The sequence below is a fragment of the Podarcis muralis genome, chromosome 7 (genome assembly GCF_964188315.1).
Source record: "Podarcis muralis chromosome 7, rPodMur119.hap1.1, whole genome shotgun sequence".
NCBI classification, from domain to species: Eukaryota; Metazoa; Chordata; class Lepidosauria; order Squamata; family Lacertidae; genus Podarcis; species Podarcis muralis.
In genome coordinates, this window is record NC_135661.1 from 66,128,648 (window position 1) to 66,147,103 (window position 18,456).

The 18,456-nt window shown below is 45.0% G+C and overlaps 1 protein-coding gene across 4 annotated transcripts; it reads right to left on the bottom strand.

Annotated features, from left to right (window-relative positions):
• Positions 1–1,019: 1,019 nt before the first annotated feature.
• KDF1 (keratinocyte differentiation factor 1) lies at positions 1,020–17,836 on the bottom strand. Of its 4 annotated transcripts, XM_028738724.2 has the most exons (6): positions 17,696–17,782; positions 17,286–17,413; positions 13,612–13,678; positions 10,841–11,921; positions 8,976–9,056; positions 1,020–3,547 (listed from the first exon to the last, which is right to left on the bottom strand). In XM_028738724.2, exons 4-6 carry the CDS (start codon positions 11,898–11,900, stop codon positions 3,465–3,467), a joined length of 1,224 nt encoding a protein of 407 aa, XP_028594557.2. In that variant the 5' UTR covers positions 11,901–11,921; positions 13,612–13,678; positions 17,286–17,413; positions 17,696–17,782; the 3' UTR covers positions 1,020–3,464. The 4 variants fall into 4 exon arrangements, with proteins under 4 accessions (XP_028594557.2, XP_028594558.2, XP_028594556.2 ...); XM_028738725.2 differs by lacking the exon at positions 17,286–17,413 and having other exon boundaries at positions 17,696–17,836; XM_028738723.2 differs by lacking the exon at positions 17,696–17,782 and having other exon boundaries at positions 17,286–17,685.
• Between the last annotated feature and the right edge of the window lie 620 nt (positions 17,837–18,456).

An 18,456-nucleotide genomic window follows, 5' to 3' on the forward strand; every position in this document is an offset into this window, starting at 1 on the left:
ATCATACACTTCCTAAACCAACCAAACCTAAGGGCTCAGACACTACTCAACCTAAACAGCTTTGAACAATTATTTGATACTACCAACACACTGGGACGCGGGTGGCGCTGTGGGTAAAAGCCTCAGCGCCTAGGACTTGCCGATCGAAAGGTCGGCGGTTCGAATCCCCGCGGCGGGGTGCGCTCCCATTGCTCAGTCCCAGCGCCTGCCAACCTAGCAGTTCGAAAGCACCCCCGGGTGCAAGTAGATAAATAGGGACCGCTTACAGGCGGGAAGGTAAACGGCGTTTCCGTGTGCTGCGTTGGCTCGCCAGATGCAGCTTTGTCATGCTGGCCACGTGACCCGGAAGTGTCTCTGGACAGCGCTGGCCCCCGGCCTCGAGTGAGATGGGCGCACAACCCTAGAGTCTGTCAAGACTGGCCCGTACGGGCAGGGGTACCTTTACCTTTACCTTACCAACACACTGGAAAAAGGAATCATTTCCCAACTATATAAAATCCTCTTGCTACCCCTCCTCTTATTTCATTTTATTAAGAATAAAATGGGGAAAATATTGTGGAGAAGAGCTAGAGGAACAACTATGGAAACAAAATTGGATTAGACTACCATGTGGATCTCTCTCAATTAGGACTTGAGAAAATGCTCTAAAAATAGCACATATGCCCAATCAGATTGAATAAAATTAACAAGACATCCAAACTCTGCTGGCAGGAATGCAATTTTCCTAGTTTCCTAATAATCATTTTGCCCCATTCATTCCCTTTTCAAATAATTAATCAGATGATAGGACAGTCACTATGACGAGACCCAAAACTAGCCCTTTTATTTTACTCTTCAGATTAAGAATACAGTTAATAAATATCTCATCCTTCGTTGCAGATTGATTAGTGATAAACAAAGAACTGGAAAGCCTTTAACTGCAAAACTTTTTGAAGCTTGAATTTTGCAAGTATGGGACATCGTGCTTATGGACAAACCACCTCACGAAAGGAACATTGATCTGGAAAAAAGGGACTCACTTCTTCTGTACAACATGGTATCCTTTTATTGACTTTGTTAAGACAATTGAACATGGTTTTCACCCTCCATTGACACACGCAACCCTGTGAAGGACCTTCATTTGACTGCCTACTTTGGAACGTTTTAAGACCACAACCATCAACTGATTTCTTTCTTTCTTTTCTGAACAACTGTTAAGTTCTGTATTCCATTTGTGGGTATGTTTTTGTCAACTGAAATTGATAATCAATAAAAATATGTACATATTTGCAAGTGGAACAAACAAACCATTAGAACATTATGCAAAGTTCATGGTATTTGCAAAAGGCAACATCAGAACCCATTCCTAATTGCTGCCGTCATCCTTGAGATTAAACCCGTCCCTTGGTATGGGTGGAAGAGGGGTAGATTTTTAAAAATCATCATAATCATCATTACTATTTTTTAAAAGTTCACTGGCTTTTTAAAAAGAGCAAAAGGACATGTATTTTCCATATTAGCTCCTTTCCCAAAGAAAACACACTACTATTTCGAAAATGCCCCCTCCAGGCAAGTTAAGGTACAAAACAGAAAAGTGCAGGAGAGAAAGAGAGGCAACAGTGGGGAGTGACTGGCACTTTTTAAAAAATCAGCACAGTATTGTGTATCCAGTGTGTTACTGACAACTAGGTGTGCACATTTAAAAGAACTGCTACCAGTTCTGATCAAGCCTAAGTTAAAAATGAAGATAAGTATACAGCAAATCACCAAAATGCCACCAGCTGCATGAATTAACCTGGCTGAGGATTTCCCTGCAGTCTTCTGCAAAGAACAAAACACACACATTGGTCCAATCTGGGAAGACTCCAGATGAGAGAACTGGGGTTGGGGGAACAGAAAGGAGAAGGAATTCACTCACGAGATGCAAGTGGGGGTAAGGGAAAGGGAGAGCTATGCGTTCTCCCCCCCCCCCAACAACATATGCATCCTTCCAAGAGCTCCAAAAACAGTATGCAGAGTTATGGGGCTCTAACTCTGTAATGTTATTGTGTAATAACATTACACAAATGTGCTTGCTCTACCTAGCTAAGCCCAGTGTTACACCACACTTATCAGTGGGTCAGTGCGTGATGCTGCCATCCTCTATGGCAGCAGCTCCAGGGACAAGAGTCCTTTTGCACAGCCGTAGTTGGAAACTACCCATCCGCAGTTGCAGAACATTTCATCGACATCTCAGCTCTTCTGCCACTGAAATCAAAGCAGCCTGAATTTGAGGCACAAGGTGAAAAGGGCTCTGAACAAAGGAGCCCTGGGTACCTTTATTCTGTCAACAGACTATAGGATTGCTAGTAACAATTCACATTGCTATCTGAGGGAAGCAAAACAACTTAAATGGGTTTCAAACCAGTTTGAATTTCAAGTTAAATGTCCCAGATACACTGTGGAGCCCATCCATCGCAAACTCCTTGATGTTCCATAAGAGAAAAAATGTATCAAGTTTCTAAATGCCATTCTGAGGCTTGACAATTACTATGAAAGCTATGATTTGCTTGGTATAAACTGGCTTATTTATAAACTGGTTTCTTCTTTTACCCTCCAAGGCTTAACTTTGATGTAGAGCGGGATGGGCTTAGGAAAAAAGAACTGAAAATGACACGTGATGCCGAGTCCTATGGTTTTTCATAGCAAGCCCCAATCTGCCTGAGGACCCCAGCTATCATTTCCAACCCTGGATGACAGCTGTCAGTTGACTGAAACAAAGCTCTGCAACAAAAGGTTGGCAAGCCATATTAAGTCACGTCTTGGCTGGTTTTCCAAGCAGCTTGCGTTAACTTAGAAAGTCTGTAGGATGGCCACGGATTACACACTGCTTGAAAGTTGATTTGCCATCATTCATGTCAATTAGCCATCATTGAAGGCGGTTTCATCATCACTCGCTCAACACAGTCCATCCAAGGCACAGATGTGTTACTTTTGAGCCAAGCATACTATACTAAGTAACGACAGATGTAGAAAGATGTCTTCAAGGTCTCCAAGCACCATCAAACCAACATAATGTGGGATATTGCATAACAGGAGCCCTTACACTAGTGGGACGATCACACTTAGAAAGACGTGTGCAAAAAAACCATCACTGCTACTTAATGTCCATTACAGCAAAAAGTTGCTTATGGATGCAGTGAAAAAGGCACTAGCTTGGTCATCTGAAGGCAAGTTTACAGCAGAATCTATCTTGGAAAATGGCACCAGAACCAGGCATTCTGGGAAAGCCCAACTTATGGCTGGTGCCAATATCCTTTTCCTGTCATTTTGCTGCTAGACAACAATCTGCTTCTGAGGCTCCCTTAAAATGCAAGTTAAGGGAGTCAAGTTCAATTTTTAAAGATTGACAAACAAAATAAAGTGGCATCGTATTTGTCATTTAGAAATCGGGAACTTGCCCCGTGGCCTCGTTGCCTAGCACGTTCGTTCCCGAGGTCCATTTTTCAGCAGTATACTTTCAGCAGAGGAGCTCCAGAGGAATCCGTCTCTGTATCCTGGAAAGAAGAACCTCTGCTCAGGGGAGATCCTTGAGAGGGGAAAACAAAGAAGAGGGTGTTGTTGTTTTTGTTGTAAATAACAGATCACACTGAGTTTTATACACAATATGCAAAAGCCTGGAAAATGCATACCCAAAGGATAAGCTGGAACACTGTACTATAACCAGGGCTGTATATCATCAGCACACCCACCCACCCCAAATTCAGTGCAGGGGGGGAGGGGGGAAGGGAGAATGAATGAATGAATGAATGAATAATTCTGGAAATTTGAATTGGTCAAATTTGTTTTACTTTAAGTTCCCAAGAAGCTGCAATTTGACATTTTGGAGACTACAAGTTGCATCTGCAACAGAGTTTTGTGTGAAGTGCTCCTGTTCAAGATTACAGACAGTCCATTCCACCAGCTGGCAGTCATTCAGCATTCCATGCCCATGGAACATACTCAGTCCACTTTCGGCTGTTATGGACTTCTGGCAGCCTTAGGGTTCCTTATTTTCCCTAGTCCCTGGGGGCGAAGTTGGACATATGGCTAGGACAACTCCCCTGTCAATCAACTGATATCATGATGGTGGCAGCACCTACTGCAAGTCCCCTCTGACCCAGCTACACCTTAACCTGCCCCAGGTATGAGTGGCTTGGGCAAAATGGTCCTGAGGTCCAAATGGTCCTGTGGTCCTAATTAGGCCTACAGTCCAGTGGTTCCACACCCCTGGTACATATAATAGTTACAGGGCAAGAGGCAGTTCAGGATCTACTGGATGATGTGCAATGGATTAACAAGGATTTCCAACCCACAACTGATTTACAAATGCAACAACAAAACAGCTCTCCCCACCCCAATTATGTTGCTGAGATGAAGATTTGGTAACTGGGAGTGGAATTGTGAGCTCGGGTCAGTTCTGGTACTCGAACCAAATTCTGAGGCTCAGAATGTGCTCAGAGGGACTCTTGCTCTTTCATTCTGAATGACCTTTGTACCTGGCTCTTGATTTGTACATCTTTAGGTTCTAGTAAAAAAGTTGAAAAAAGTAGCCTGAAATCTGTCCACCCCTCTTGTATTATTTGTTAAGCTGTTTAACTGCGGCAAAAAGGTTTTGGTCAGCTGTTGGAAATCCCATTTTCCATCCATAGTGGAAGATATGAAATTGCACAAATGGGTAAACTGACAGACCACATCTGTCAAAGAAGTAGAGAAAAATAAACAGACCTCCTCACAAAAAATGGAGCCAATTCATCATTTATTGGACTGAAAATCACAATGCAGGAAAACAGCATCTTCTCGTATTTATGTAAACCTGGTTGCTTTTTAGTTTTTTTTTATAAAACCCCTGGACCCATCTGCACTGTATGTTTAAAGCAGTATCATACTACTTTAAATAGTCTTGGAGTCCCCACAAAGAATCCTGGGGACTGTAGTTTGTTAAGGGTGCTGGGAGTTGCAAGGAGACCCCTATTCCCATCACAGAGCTACAATTCCACAGTGGTTCAACAGCCAACCCCTCTTTCCCACAGAACTCTGGGAATCACAGCTCTGTTAGGTAAATTGGGGTCTCCTAACCACTTTCAGCACCCTTAACGAAGTACAGTTCCCAGGACTCTTTGGAGGAAGCCATAACTGTTTAAAGTGGTATGATACCAATGAATTCAAATTACACGAAAAAAGATTCTGACTAAACATTTGGGGAAACTTCCTGATGGTAAGAGCTTTCGACAGTGGAACGGACTACCTCAGAAAGAGGTGGACTCTCCATCAATGAAGCTTCTTAAACAGAGGCTAGATGGCCATCTGTTAGGAATTCTTTAGCATTGCAGGTCTACATAACATTGGGGTCCCTTCCAATTCTACAAGTCTAGGATCCTGTGATACTGCTTTAAATATATAATGCAGATGAGGTCCCTGTTTCTGTTTGCCATAAAGAAACAGCATTAAAGCCCAGTAGGCTACAGAAGTGCTGTTTCATGTTCAGCTGAAAAAGACTTAACTGCATGTCTTGAAGTGTCTCTTTATAGCTACAAAAACTTGAAGCTCATCTTGAGAGGTAGGTGGGGAAAGAAAGCCAGCATTCTTAGCCAAACCCTGCATCATGGATGTGCAGAAGACTCACAGCCCTGTTTATAACTAACCCAAGATCCCATGTAAGACCCAAGAACTGCACCCAGCCATTCTTGCATCAAGCTCGGGGAATGTAGCTTGACCACAAGCTGTGTGCAAGGTGCTCTCGGACTCTGTCATAGTCGGTGTCTGCTAAAGCACAGCTAAGGCACACCGGTGATGCTGCTCTTGGCAGCCATTTTAACCCTAAGAACAGGAGGCAGAAGGAACAAGAAGAGGGAGAGGAGAGCCATACAGGACTATGGCATACTTAGGAAAGGGGAATAAGAAGAAAATATCTGCAAAAATGGTACGCTGCAACCCCTAAAATCCAATGCAAGCAGTGGATCCCTCTCAAAAAGTCCACAGCCATGAGGACTAGAACCTGACTTTTGGTAAGAACAAACAGAACCTGAGATTCTTTGTACCCTACTTGACCTGGTAGATTCCACATCAGACATTACAGCCTGCATTCCATAATACAATCATGGCAAAAGCTGTCTGGCAATGAGAAAGACTGTCATGGGAGACAGTAGGTTCTCTTTCACTGGAATAATCTAAGCAGAGGCTGAATGACAGCTGTTAGGGATAGCCATAGTTGTGTCCTGCATTAAGCAGGCAGCTGGACTATAAGGTCTCCCCTGTCTCTGTGACTCAGATTTATGCAGCCTCCACCCTCCACTCCCACCAATCACTTGTGTGGAAACAGGTATTGCAGGAGAGAAGTCAAAACTCCTAAGAATCTCGGCGAGCCTGTAAAAACCAAGAGCAAGTTCTTAGCCTTCAAGGCTGTGCAAAGTAGGGTCAGAAAAACACAGGCCATGGCCTTGGGAAACCTCAGGAAGAAGCCGGCAGAGAGAGAACCATTTCCAGCTGCCAGACAGCAGGGCTTCCGTACCTTGTATAGTACTTTGCCTCTCTCCACGGCTAGCAGAAAAAGAATAACGTTACCAAAGGTTGTTGCATATATTAAAACAGGTCAGCAAGACCATAGCCAGAAATGTGCGTGGAAGAGGGTAGAGGCTAAAAAGCTAGGCTCATCCAAGAATTTTAAAACAGGACTATCATGGGGAAAGAAGTAGTGACTGGAATTAGTTGCTACGCTCTCTTCTCAAGTCATGTCTCCGATTTTCCTCATTCATCAGTAACACTGAAATAATTAAGCCAATAAATAAAACCAACCCCAAAGTCACATAGGAGAACATTCCACCCACCCTGCTGCCAAAGCAAAGGGCATGCGAATCCTACCAGTGCCTTTGTGCTCATTAGGCAGAAGGCAGGAACGGGTTTACTTTGCACTCAAGCCAATTGTATATATCACTTGGTCAAAAATATATCTCTTTTACATAATTTTACATAAAATGGTATAAAACATTTTACATAAAATGGTATAAAATAGTCATTACATGTTTTGGGTAGATTAGCCTAAATAAAACATTTTTGGGCAGCTGTCAAAAATAATACAGGAAAGTTGCCTGCCTGACATTAACAGGCAGGGGATTTCAGAAAATAGGTGCTGCCACAGTAAAAGACTGATTTCTTGCAAGTGCAGAGTGGGTCATTTAAAAGCACCAGTTCCAAAGTGGGAGCATATAGGGGAAGGAGATCCTTCAAGTACATGGGTCTGAAGCTGTTGCAGGTTTTATATATTAACAGTAACACCTTGAATTTATTGGCAGCCAGAGCAAATCTTTGAGCAGATGTGCATTATGCTGACAGGGTCTCACTCCTTCTTATAATACAGTGGTGCCTCGCAAGACGAAAATAATCCATTCCGCGAGTCTCTTCGTCTAGCGGTTTTTTCGTCTTGCGAAGCAACCCTATTAGCGGCTTAGCGGATTGGCGCTATTAGCGCCTTAGCGGCTATTAAAGGCTTAGCGGCTAAAAGGCTATTAGCGGCTTAGCGGCTATTAGCGGCTTAGCGGCTAAAAGGCTATTAGCAGCTTAGAAAAAGGGGGGGGAGCGAAAAAAATCGTTTCCGTCTTGCGAAGCAAGCCCATAGGGAAAATCGTCTTGCGAAGCGCATCGAAAAACAGAAAACCCTTTCGTCTAGCAGGTTTTTCGTCTTGCGAGGCATTCGTCTTGCGGGGCACCACTGTATCTATAAACAAGTTAATAATTCAGGGCTGCATCACAAGTTTCCTAGTTCTGGAGTTCAGAAGTGCTGTTTAGACAACATACCCCATGCACATTCAGTTGAATACCTGATTTTCCAGGATTCCCAATAATATAAATAAACGTGCATGATCATAGGTTCCACACACTTGTTCAAAGGAAATTGTCGAATTAATCTGCAGTTGGATCCCCAGGACTGTAATACGACAGTTGGTGTTACCCATTTCTACATTTGAATATTCAAATTGCATGGTGATTAAACTGCATGGAGTAGAGATGTGCTCTAAGCCAGCAGTTCCCAAAGAGTGATCCATGGACCACCAACAGTCCATGACACAGCTTCATTTGTGTGTGTGTGGCACTGACTCTGTGGAGTTACATGTACAGTTATGGGGAAAAGAAAGTGCACCCTCTTTGAATTCTGTGGTTTTACGTATGGAGACATAATAGCAATCATTTGTTCCTTAGCAGGTCTTAAAATTAGGTAAATACAACCTCAGATGAACAACAACACATGGCATATTATACCGTGTCGTGATTTATTTAACAGAAATAAAGCCAATATGGAGAAATCATGTGTGAAAAACTAAGTACATCCTTACTGCTTCCATAGGATAATGGAGAACAATGTATGTGTGTAAAAGCAGAAGATACAGAGGCTGTCTCTCTCTGAGAAAAAAGTCAAGTACAGCAGCCACTCCATTGTTCTTCGAAACCAGGTGGTTTGCAGAACGGAGCGGTTGGAAGAAGGCTCTGTCTTCCTTAAAGGAATAACGCTGCAGCAAATTACCATTGCTAAACAGGCAGAAAAATCATTAAGTGGTTCGCCAAGACCTTCAGCAATTTTCAACTGGTCCAGGGGGGGAAAAGTTTGGGAATCACGCGGGGGAATCTTGGGAACCACATGGGGAATCTTGACTGTGCAGAGTTCTGCAGGTTCCCTCCAAAGCATAGGTGGGTTAGGGGTAGGGTTGCAATGTTGGTGGGGGGCTGGTACAGTGGGCACAGCCAGAGCTCTGTACAATTATTCATTCTGCAAGTTGAACTCCTGAATAAGGCTCGCGCTATTACTTCAATATAAAACCCAAGCCAATACCTTGCTCAGTAACAAACAGTAGTACTGTCCGCAAACAACGTTTAATGAGCCTAATTATAAATGACTTCAGGCTCACTTTGGGAAGGCGGTGATGGCTCGATGGTCGCAAACGGGAAAAGGAGGTAACATGATTCATTCTGTGAAGATGGCTTACCAGCAGCGCTGTATGCTCCATGCCTCATGTTCCTGGCTTTCATATCTGCTGTGGTTTCAACAGATATCTGAACAGGGAAATCTAGAAGACAGATAACCAAAAGAAGAAGAAGAAATTTGAAAGGAAACACACATCATTTGGCATCTACATATTTTAGGGATATACCCAAACAGCTAAGTGTGTGAATGTGGGGAAACGGGGAGCTGATGTACTCAGGGTCTTGCGTAAGAAAACTGGAGCTTATTTCAGTTTGTAGTCCACCCTCATTCTTTCATTCCTTCTCATCATCACCCTTCAAATTGTGTTGCCGTTATACCCCTTTTTGCAAATACGAGGTTGAGGCTTAGAGGTAGTAACTTGGAGAATGACTCAGCTGCTGAACTGGGATTTTGGTTCAAGTCTTTGCTGAGTCTTCTAGTGGCTAGACCCAGTTGCTAAAGGAGAGCCCACCATATGCTACCTTAGCTATGAGCCAAATATTTTCAAGTCATTCAAAATAAGAAGCTACTGATAATCTATAGCAGGAAACCTGTGAATCTCAAGATATTGCTGGACTACAGCTCCCATTACCCCTCATGTTAGCTGGGTTTGTTAGGAGTCCAACAACATGTGGAAGGACAGGGCTCTCCATCCCTGGCATTTGGGGTGCATGTGAGAGACATAAAAGCCTTCTCCTTTGCTTGCCTCCCAGGCATTTCTGGCCTACAGCGAAGAAAAAAGCATGAATTCAGGTAGCCATCTATTCCCCAATATGTGCTGACATTTGTAACCAGCATGCTTAGAATCAAGTGGTTCCTGGAAAGCGGTCCAGAGCAAGCTGGACAAGCTGGATTTTCATAGCTTATCAGGGAGTGTTGGCTGCAAACTAGAAGGCTCCTACTAGGTGGCAACACAATGCCCCCTCCTCCTTTTTAGAGGAGGTAATGGCCCCAGGCCTCACACAAGCAGGGGCCACATCCATACTGACAAAACAGTACGCTCCAGTTGAGGGGTATAAATGACATTGATGTAGGTTTGTGTGTGAAGGAAGGGGGCACTCAAATGCACATTTAGGCCCTGGGCCTCTCCACATCTTAAAACATGCCGGTGTGGCAACTGTGACACTCTGGGAAAAGATGGCTGTTTGAACCTACTTAGGAAGAGTGAGGGATATGCATGTGCATGTGGGAGAGGAGTATACATACAAGAATGCCCACCAAAGGATTTAATTGCATTCTTATTCTATCACTCCTGCAAGAAGCTCAGGGTAGCATACTTTGTTCCCCGCTGCCACTATCGTCTGCACCCTCCATCCAGTTTCATCTTCTCAACAGGCCTTCCCAGCAGGGGCACATAGGTACAAATGGACAACTGATCCAAAATCACCCAGTGATCTTTCTGACCAAACAGGGATTTGGCCAGGGTCTCCCACACTACTCCAGCTTCCAAAGCTTTAAAGTTGCCCACCACCATATTGTAATGCAGAGCTGGGACCTACAGTGGCATCCTTTTGCAATTTGGGAACGTAGAGTAGTAAAGGTTTTCAACTGGTTCTTATCTTTACCCTTGTTAAGGATCCTATGAATGCTGACTCCAGGGGAAGATTAGTGTTGTTTGTTAGGCAAATTGGGCTAAAATACAGGCTATTTCTTTGTATATGGTGCAGGTGAATTGGAATAACTACCACCGAGAGAAACCAGATCTGGTATTAAAACTAGTGCTTAACTACTCATGCATATTTGCTTATTATTTCTTCTTCTTCTCTCTCTCTAATATGTATTAAAAAGCCGCATACTTCATAGGCTTTTTAATGTATCTGTGGTACATTACCCTTGAATATTACGGCTCCCCTTTGCTCTACGCACAGCACAAAGCTTCATACGTACCTCCTTCGCTAGGGAGCACAGATGCCAACATGGTCTCGTTGCCACTGTCTGGCAGATTGCCTCTGCTCATGCTCTCCTCCAGACTCGGGCGGGTCGGGACAGAAACGCGGGGTCGGACCCGGCTCTTGCGCGTGCTGATGCGTATGATCCCCCGGACCAGCCTGCATTCGGCATCCTGCTCATCCAAGTGATAGTCCTGAGTGATGCTGTTGATGAGGTCTGAGATCTTGTTGGTCTTCTCCAGGAAGACGGTGTCCGACGTACACTTGGCCAGCTCGTCAATTTGGTGAATGCTGAAGAGCTCGGTCAGTTTCCTGTGGATCAGGTAATCAATCCGACCACTGGATATAGAGCTATTCTTTGGGTCACTGTCACTGTCGGTATCCAAATCGTCGGCGGAGTAATCCTCAGAGCTTCGAAGGCTGCTGGGGAGAGGTTGCTTCTCTATGCTGTTCCTGGCTATCTTCTCCGGAAGAGGCTCCTTGTAGCATGAATCAGTATCCGTGTGGGGGCTAGGGGTATAAATCCCCACTGGGATCCCTTTCAGTTTCACATCTGGGTAGCTGAAACTGCTCCCGATCGTGCTCTTTTTGGTTTGGCTCCCGTTTTTTTCAGCAGGGGAGCTATTGGCAGGACTGTTTGGTGAACGCCCATTGCACTCTCGGCTCTCATCTGTCAGTGCCTCATTGTAGAGGCTCCTAGAAGGGCAGTCCCTGAAGCAGTCCCCACATGTCACAATGCAGCAGAAGATCGCTTTGTAAACACTCCAGGCCTGGGACAGAGTGGGGCAGCAGGGGGGCCGGGTGGTCTCCACAGCACCAGGGATAAAGGTACTCGTTTCGCCCTCCCTCCCACTGGCATCTTTGGGGTCGGCTTTGCGGCTTCTCGCAGCTCGTGTTGGCTTGCGGGTTTGCTTGAGCTCAGGGGTAGAGCCACTGAACACCTCCAAGCTAATGTCAGTCGCTCTGGGAGAGTTGATCTGCTGGGGTACCACAACATCTCTAGGGGGCTGGTGGTAGCTGCTTAGGTTTTGGCGATGTCCTTGTGTCTTTCCAAGCATGACTTGCTACCCTTTCGACTCCTGACAAAGAGAGAGAGATAAAACAGAAAACAAAAACCACACATGCTCAAACATACATGCTCCCCATCAAATCCAGATGACCTGAGCAGAAGCACCAGAAGAGAAAGAGGTTAAGATGCTCAAGTTCTGCCTCCACCAGGACAGCAAGAGTCTGCTACGGTCAAGATTCACTTGGTATTAGGTTCCATGTTACTGCTGCTGTAGTGTGGGATCTGTATCTGCACAAAAATCCCACAAAGCAGAGATTGCAAGTGGCTCAGAGAAGGAACGATGAAAGGCTGGCAGGACTAAGTGCCATATTCTGAATGCCAGTACCTCTTTGCCTCACATGTCCCCTCTTTCTGTTTATATGGGAGCATGGTCACAATGCTGCCAATTTTCTAATGAAAAATTCCTTTGGGCACTGGGAATGCACCAAAGATACTCCTCCAACATTGCATATAGGTGTCAGATGATACAAGTCTCCCATGAGGCTTCCTTAAGAGGCCAACAAGCTGTGGAACAAAGATTTTCTGTACTAGTGTCCACTTCAGATTCTCACCCCCCACCTTTGCATTAAAAAGGTAAAGGGACCCCTGACCATTAGGTCCAGTCGTGACCGACTCTGGGGTTGCGGCGCTCATCTCACTTTATTGGCTGAGGGAGCCGGCGTACAGCTTCTGGGTCATGTGGCCAGCATGAAAAAGCCGCTTCTGGCGAACCAGAGCAGCATACGGAAACACCGTTTACCTTCCCGCCGGAGCGGTACCTATTTATCTACTTGCACTTTGATGTGCTTTTGAACTGCTAGGTTGGCAGGAGCAGGGACCGAGCAATGGGAGCTCACCCCGCCACAGGGATTCGAACCGCTGACTTTCTGATTGGCAAGTCCTAGGCTCTGTGGTTTAACCCACAGCGCAACCTGCATCCCTTACCTTTGCATTATGTGCTGCAATTCTATGGAAACATGTGGCAACACTGGATGCAGAATGCAGTTTCCTGAGAAGATCAACTTTCCATTTGAAATAAAAATAAATCAAGTTTCTAGCCCTTTGAAGATACAATGGAGTTCCAGATGACCCCACATATAAACAGAAAGCACTTCTGTTGTTGGTGTTGAAGGCAAGGCTTGCCAACTTTGCTTTCCAAGTGCAACCCTTTGTGTCATATGAAATTTCTGCCCAGGGCTTTCAAACATAGCTTTTGGGAGGGTGGATATGCTTGCAGGAAGCTGAAATGAGGATGAGCCAGGAAAATACAAGTGCAATGTGTCTGGGGTGGTTGCGGCTGGTGGTGGAAGTTCTGTGCACATACAACACACCTGTCCTATATGGGAGCTGGGTGGCTGAAGTTTCAGGAGGTAGAAGAGTAGCTGAAGAAAACCTCCAGTGGTGAAGGGGAGAGTCTGAGCTTTGGCATCTCACAGAGCTCCTTTTAATGGCAAAGCCAGAATCAAGTTATGGAACGCCTTAAATATTGCAGGATTACACCAATTAAGGAATCGTGTAAATGAACTCATTTTGCCTTATTTGTACAGGTCTAACAAAGAATTCAGCTTTCCTTGAAGACAGCAATAGAATGGCCTGAGGAAAGAAAGGCAGGATTCCACCCCCCCAGCGCAGAGCATGTCATAATTTTTGTGCCAACTTTTTCCATCTCCCTTCTCTTCTCCCCCCTCCCCCGCAAAACCCCCTCTTTTTTTGTTATTTACCTTTTGCCTTGCCTTCTTTGGGGTTAATCTAAACCCTAAGCAGTTGCTTCGTCCATTTCAGAATATCCTGTGCTCACAAAGACAAAAAGGAAAAGTTTTGTTTTTGTTAAGTAGGTTCAGAGGATTTGTTTCTCTTAGTTTGTAACTGTGCAAAAGAGACTGCTTTCCCATGGCAGCTGACTAAGATATTAAAACAATTTAAAAATGACATACAAATATCAAACACTTCGCTTACGTCAATAGCAGTGGTAAATCATTCTCCCTTCTTCCAATCCAGTTCCATTAGCCATCCATCTGAACAAAGTTAAGAAGCTCCTTACCTCTTACATATCCCCAATAAAAGCAATCACAAATACTAATTTAAAAATGCATTTAGGTCCCTCTTAAGTGATATCAAGGAGGAGTCTGATTGTGTATCTTAGGTTAGGGAGCTCCACAATGGTGGAGCCACGATAGAAAAAGCCCCAATCCTTCCTGTCTGCTAGCCTTGCCTCTCTTCCCGACAGGTGTATGAGTAGGGCCTCTGTCAAGAAGCTTAAATATCTGGCAGGTTTGCATGGGGGTAGGCAGCCTTTTTTTAAATAACTGGGCCCTAAACCATTAAGGCAGGGGTTGCCAACTGTTTAAAGTCTTTGGATTTTTGAGCAAGTGGTATGGGTACCATCCAGGGCTTGATTAACCATTAAGCAAAATAAGCATGTGCTTAGCGCATCAAGGAAAAGGGGGACACCACTGAATTTTTCCATTGCCGGATTTACCATGGACCATATGGCACAGCTGAACAAAAAACATTATTTATACAAATATACAAAAATCAACATTGTTTTCCATCTTATTGTAGGTTTCTTTTTATTTTGGCGGCGACGGCGAATTATTTTACGGTTTATTATTGTTTATATTTTGAATTAGATATATATATGGGGGGGCCTAAATCTTTTAAGTGCTTAGGACCTCTAAAGGTCTTAATCCATCCCTGGTACTGTCCCCTCTGGTCACTTCTCCTTCCCCTCTCCCAAACCAGCCCTCACCCGCCTAGAGAGAGAAAAAAAGAAAGTGTGCGCACCACCTTCACTTTTTCAAGGGATCTTGCTAGAAGTCAGATCCAGTAGAATGTGCCTGAAAAAACACATCAAACTGAAAGAGGAAGGGGGGGGGGGGCAGCACCACACTTCCAACTTCATCCTTCAGCTCTATGCACTTTTCAAGGGAGAAAAAGGTAATCACCTCCACCATCTCATGACCAAGGGGCCAGGGAGGCGGGCGGGCTCAGAGGTGTTGTCAGCACCGGGGAATGGACTCAATGGCACCATTGTTCTCATAGATGCCACACTGGCAAGCCCAATTAAGGGCTTTAAAGGTCATAGTTAGCACTTTGGTGGGACCCAGATGCTCTTAGGTAACAAGCACCTAATAAGTCCAAATAAATAATTAACGGCAACAACAATAACAACATAAAAGCCTTAATGTGTTTTAAGATCCTCTGCAGAAGCCCAGCTACAAGTAACTTTTTAAATTAGGGTACATTATGAATTTACAAAGGAGAGGTGTTTTCTACAGTGGTGCCCCAACTCCAGAATCCCCCCCCTAAAGGAGCACTTCTGGAGCCGGCATTACGATCTTTTTGGCCCCGTGTTAAGACCTTCTGTATGTCTTATTTTAGGCATTTTAGTTGGGATTTTGCCTTATTCATCTCTTCAGTTGTATGTCTGCCTCTATTTTACTGCTTATTTGTAGGGTTTGCCATTGCACTTCTCTTGTGTAAGTAGCTTTATCCACTGCTTCGTACAAAGACTTGTAGTTAAGAAATATTTTAAATTAATACAAATCAATGCTTGTGCAATGGGAACCCTCCAGAGGAAGTAGAACTTTTCCAGGAACTGTGAGCTGTATCCAAAATTAGTCATACTCAGAGAAAAAGGTAGAAGGTAAATGATCCTTGGACGGTTAAGTCCAGACTAAAGGGTGAGGCGCTCATCTCACTTCATGCCAAAGGAGCCAGTGTTTGTCTGCAGACAGCCTTCCGGGTCATGTGGCCAGCATGACTAAACTTCTGGCACAACGGAACACCGTGATGGAAGCCAGAGCGCACGGAAACGCCGTTTACCTTCCCACCACAGCGGTACCTATTTATCTACTTGCATTGGTGTGCTTTTGAACTGCTAGGTTGGCAGAAGCTGGGACACAGAGCAGACCCACTGAAATGAATGGACATGACTAACTTTATGACAAATCAGTGGCCGCTAACCATGATGTCTATGTACTATCACCACTGCTGGTGGCAGTATGTCTCTGATGGGGATCACAGGTGGCGAAAGCGCTATTGTACTCAGGTCCTCCTTGTGAGCTTCCCTTAAGCAACTGGTTGGCTTCAGTGAGAAAAGGATGTTGGGTGAGATGGGCCATTGGCCTGAGCCAGGAGGCTCTTCTTATATTGTTCTTAGGTAACTTAGGTCCACTAATTTCAATGGGTATACTTTGAGTAGAACTTAACTGGATATAACCCTGTGTGTGGAGAATGGCTTCATCACGAACATTTCTAGGACCTATCTGATACAGATGCAAGAAAATCCAGAAGAACATGAATGCATGGTGAGAATTAAAAGGCTTTGTGAGAGTAATAAGGGGCAGCTTAAGCAGTTAGGCTCAAGCCAAGGTGTCCTTGGTGGACAGGAGCAGTTAAGGTATATGACCAGCATTCAGCATTGCTGCACAAAGGGGTGACTTTGAAATGAAGGAAGGAGACAGACAAGTACATGTTGAACAAACACAAGATCTCTCTGTTGGATTCCCTTGCTAAATAATTCCAGAATCATCAGATCAAGCTATGCCAGCTATTTGTAGTTTTTTGTTTTGCTTTTAAAAAAGAGAATTCCCCCCCCCCACCTGCATAATTCCTGTTATTGCTTTGGTTTCAACCAAAACAACTGTTCCAATGTTATATGTAACCCCCGCTTCCCCAGTGCAACAGCCAAAGCCAGTAACCACCAGTTTATTTTGGCCACACTGTATTTGTAAACACAATAACTACTGCTGAGCTGGTGTGCAATGGCAATGGATGGTAGGACCACAGCAATAAACCTAGACTTACCACTTAACTTATTCTGAATCTCCATCCTACCCTTAAATTTCTGACAAAGTCAAGGGTGGTCTTGGATAGTGGAACATTTGCTCCCACCAGTATATCAATAAGTATATCTATATTGACCACAAAGGCAAAATAAAGTAGTTACCCTGCATTCCAGGAAGAACGGGGCAGACATTTTAAGGGCTACTCTTTCAGTTCAGTGAGAGTGACATGTTTGCTCCAAAGAAAAGAGAGTGCATGCAAGTGTTAAGGGGTGCAGAGTCTCTGGACTGGTCAAGTTAGTGAGTGGTGCTTTTTTGGAAACCACTTTGAGGTTTCTTTTAAATGGTGCATACATTTTACAAGCTAACTAAATAAATAAATACAAGTCGTCCGTGCACAGACAGTCCTCTTAAGTCAGACAAGAGGAAGTTCCAAATTTAAAGGACTGGTAAACCTCTAGGCTAAAAATCCCCAATACCCTCCACTTGAGGCTATAATCTCAAACACTTGAGCATAAGCAGCAGGAACAGCACTCCCGCCCTGAAATCGATAGGGCCCCCTGGGATTCAGATGCAGGATTGGAGGTGAAAAGGCTACTGCAGATTACCTGTAATGCGGTGGGGTGGTCTCTCCACGTAAGCAAGTGTCAGACCTGCATCCGCCTGTCCCCTAAAAGTTGGTCTGGCCTCAGATCTTCTGGGTTAAAGCCCTTCCTCCCCAAATCGAGGAAGATGCCTGGGTGGGAGGCGAGGGGAGGGGAGACGGGGGTGGGAACCACTCGAAGACTAGGAGGCGGAAGGAAGGGGGCGACGAGCGAGGCGCCGAGGGGATTGGTGTCACCATTAACACCTGGGCAGGGCCTAGTCCTTCTACCGGTAGGTCTGAGCCTAGCCTAGCCGAGGCCGCTGGGGTACCCCGGGGCCCGCGCCCGCTTCTCTCCAAGATCCCTGCTGGATCCCTGCGCCCCTCTTCCCCCCGGGAATGGTTTCCGCCCCGCCAGCCCCGCCTTGGCATTACCTGCCGAGCCAGGTGAACGGCGTCCAGGGCCCCTCCTTCACCTGAGCCCAGGTGAGGTCACGTGTCTACGGGTTGCCTCGTGGGACACGCTTTTACGGAAGGCAAAAAATCCCCCATAGAACAAATAAATCGCTCCCTGGAGAGGCCACCGCGTTCGCCCTCCCCACTCGCGGGAATGGTCTCCGCCCCCAGCAATTAACTCTCACGCAAACCCTGACCCCCCCCCCCACTCTGTTAATACACTTCCAAAAAACAAGTTAAGATAGTGGATGAGCAACAGCAACGTATTTTGTTTTTTAATTAATCTCAGATTCGAGGGGTTTTTATTGCACTTACTTAGCGGTTAGGGAAAGGCACTCTGTAGCTGCTCAAAAGCATTATTTAATCATTGCTTTTCTCTCCCCTGCATATATGGTAGCCAGGGAATAGTCCAATATCGCAATTCCCTCAGTTTTCCAAGTTCAAAGGTGAGCGTAGATCTTTATGTAGCCAAAACGGAATCGTCGATGTGTAAGCAGACATGGAGAAACCCCAATATGTGCAGAACTGCAACACACACACAAAAGCCAAATGGGGTCGGGGCGTACTAAAATAGCCCATTGGGAACGGAGCTACTTGATGGCCGCCACAGATGCTGAGAAACTGGTTTTACGGGTAGGGGGGTGTGTAAAATATGAGGGAGGGGGTGGACTATTCTGGTAGAGCAGCAGACTATTCTGCTGTCTTTTGGATAGCTTTTGCATTTCACACTGCAACGCTTT